This window comes from Coniophora puteana, assembly GCF_000271625.1.
Source record: "Coniophora puteana RWD-64-598 SS2 unplaced genomic scaffold CONPUscaffold_163, whole genome shotgun sequence".
Classification (NCBI taxonomy): Eukaryota; Fungi; Basidiomycota; class Agaricomycetes; order Boletales; family Coniophoraceae; genus Coniophora; species Coniophora puteana.
The window spans coordinates 1-2,499 of NW_006913215.1; the positions used below are offsets into that span (position 1 = coordinate 1).

General features: G+C 46.8%; 3 protein-coding genes across 3 annotated transcripts; all 3 read right to left on the minus strand.

The window, feature by feature from the left end:
* Nucleotides 1–282: 282 nt before the first annotated feature.
* CONPUDRAFT_160765 (uncharacterized protein) lies at nucleotides 283–522 on the minus strand (the record flags this gene model as incomplete). The annotated part of the gene is made up of 2 exons (XM_007777890.1): nucleotides 283–399; nucleotides 469–522. The coding sequence occupies 2 exons, from the start codon at nucleotides 520–522 to the stop codon at nucleotides 283–285; spliced, it is 171 nt and encodes a 56-aa protein (XP_007776080.1).
* Nucleotides 523–856: 334 nt separating this feature from the next.
* On the minus strand, nucleotides 857–1,241 carry CONPUDRAFT_31201 (uncharacterized protein; the record flags this gene model as incomplete). Its single annotated transcript, XM_007777891.1, has 2 exons — nucleotides 857–1,027; nucleotides 1,134–1,241. Coding segments are annotated over 2 exons (279 nt in total), but the record flags the coding sequence as incomplete, so codon positions are not given.
* A 748-nt stretch (nucleotides 1,242–1,989) lies between these two features.
* CONPUDRAFT_68470 (uncharacterized protein) lies at nucleotides 1,990–2,487 on the minus strand (the record flags this gene model as incomplete). Its single annotated transcript, XM_007777892.1, has 1 exon — nucleotides 1,990–2,487. A coding segment is annotated over one exon (498 nt), but the record flags the coding sequence as incomplete, so codon positions are not given.
* Nucleotides 2,488–2,499: the final 12 nt, after the last annotated feature.

The window sequence follows — 2,499 nt, forward strand, 5'->3', positions numbered from 1 at the left end:
ATTGCGCGCCAAGCGCATCAAGTGTAGTAATAACTAGATTATATCAAGTGCTGCATTCATCAGGAAAAAAACATATATTTTGTGGTTCTCCTTGACTCCTTCTTCCTGTGCAACATGTGACTAGTAGTGTTTGTTTTATACATGTATATTATTGCAATAGAGTGTGTTTGACAATATGGTCAACGCGCACTTGGACAAGTACCTGGCACCCAGATATTTGCATCTATTTGTCTACACATTTTAAACTCCACCAATATGGCTGCGCGTGTATTGCTTTCCCCTTCACCCACCACTTGACTTCCGGAGGCAGGTGCAGGTGCCCCATTCCGCAAACCTCACGTGTTTGCGGTCCCTGGGCTGTATGCCACCCAGGGTGTCCTTCGCCGCTTGTGGCAGGCACTGTTGGCCATGCACTCTGGACAAGGTGTATTAGCCACAAGTCAGCTGTGAGCATAAGGCAAGGCCCACCTGCAGCCTGGCCAGTGGGCCAGCAGGAATACCACACATGCCTGCAATGCGCATGCACGCACGCACACTGTGCACACACCTACCCCGTGCATACAAACGCACACATGCATGCAGTGCACATACATGCACGTACACCATGCACACGCATGCACGCCCACATGCACCTGCAGCGTACATGCACGCCTGCAGCGAGCACGCGTATCCATACAAAATATAACTTAGATAGTATAGTATGTGCTATACGGGTAGTGTTAACAATATATATGATGAAATCAGAAGAAGTTTATTCATTTGTAGCTAAGTTGTCTTTGAGGCCACCTAATACAGATAAGGATAAACCAGGTTTTTCAACCACAAAATACAATCTATGACCATTGGGGAATTTATGAGGGACCATGGCAACAACTGAGTGAATGGCTTTCACATCAACAATGCATAGATCTGCATCTCCTTGATGCTCGCATGCATGTAATGTATCAAAAGAGCGCTGTTGCAGATCTGTATCTGGTGGCCCATACACGGACACCATAGCAAACACCTTGATCTGAAGGTGTGTCATCTTGAAGTAGTATCAAAGTTTACCATATGCGGGTGTCTCATCACCCGGTAATTGTAGCTAGAGCAATTTGTTAGTAGTGACAGCATAGATATGTCCAAAAACTCACCAGTACATTCTGTGATTGACAAACACCTTTTGTCATCATGTCTTCCTGCCATGTGGAATGTGCTACCTGCCAATTTGGGAGCTGCAGATGGGCCCAGCATTGGATGCGGGGTGCACCATCAAGCTTGTAGCCAAGTGAAGTAAGGGCATCAGTGAGAATGATCTCCTCAGAGGGAGACACTGGGCAAGAATACCAATCCCACTGACAAAGGAGAAGGTACCCATTGCCAAGATCTTTGCAGCGACAAGGTAGATATGGGCACTTGGGATCCAGTTCCTCAGGATAAAGTACTTTGAGGGCGTTAACTTGACATCTGAGCATAGCATGCACTGACAGATTGGCATATGGACTGACATGGCTGCAAATTTTGCACCCGAGATCTTCAATCATATGCTCAAGTGTCCATTGTGAGCATACAATTGGAGGGCCTTTGTGCTCCGTTTCATCAGCAAGATGGGTGAGAGCATGTATCTAGGGCCACACAAAATTTATGCAGCTCGTGTGACCCTGTACATACAAGTTCTCAAACTCCCAAGCAAATAATTTCATGTGCTTGTCAGCTTTGGCCAGTTGTGTGGCGGTTATTGAGTGCTGCTACAAGATCCAGATACCTCTTACAAGCCGGCAGAAATGCTGCCAATACTTCTCATCAAGTATGCCTGTGTATTTCATGAGCACGGCTTTAATATATAAAAAAGTAATGTGTACCAAAAAAGAGGGCAGGGCCAATTCCATATAGGAGATTCAACCATTCCCAAGCCTTGTAATGACTATGGATTTTTTGAAGATCCTGAGGAGTCCTGTCAAAGGAGATGTGGAGGTAGGTTGCCCAGGAAGCGACGTGATTGCCAAGCCATCACCATGTGTCTGAGTCTGCGAGCGCTGCCCAGCCCCAGCATGATGGGTGATCATCATCTTTGGTGGAGTGTGTACCTTGCCACAGGGGAATGAGTAGATCCCTGACATTAATTGCAGTGAGATGCATAATGTCACAGCCCCAGCCAAAAGGAGGGGGGAGAGATTGTGGCATACCCATAAAAATACCCAGCTTCCTGATCCCTGTTTCTTGTTGCCGAGCGGCAAACTCTTGCTGTGTGCAAGAAGCAAGAACATGGGTGAGGTTGCCCCAATATTCACCAGCACCAGGAGATGGGAGGTGATTAATGTCAATGGTGTTGTGATCACAGCCTGCTTTGCTGTATATGGCTGGCTTTGTCGGCCTCTGTAGCACAGGATAGTAATGAGATGTGTCAGGAATATGTTGTCCAATCACTCCACAGTAAAGATGGCATGAGAACTTGCCATGATGCCCAACAAGCCCAGTTAAAAGTGCCATACCAGGTCTGTCAGCAGACTCAACTCAGAG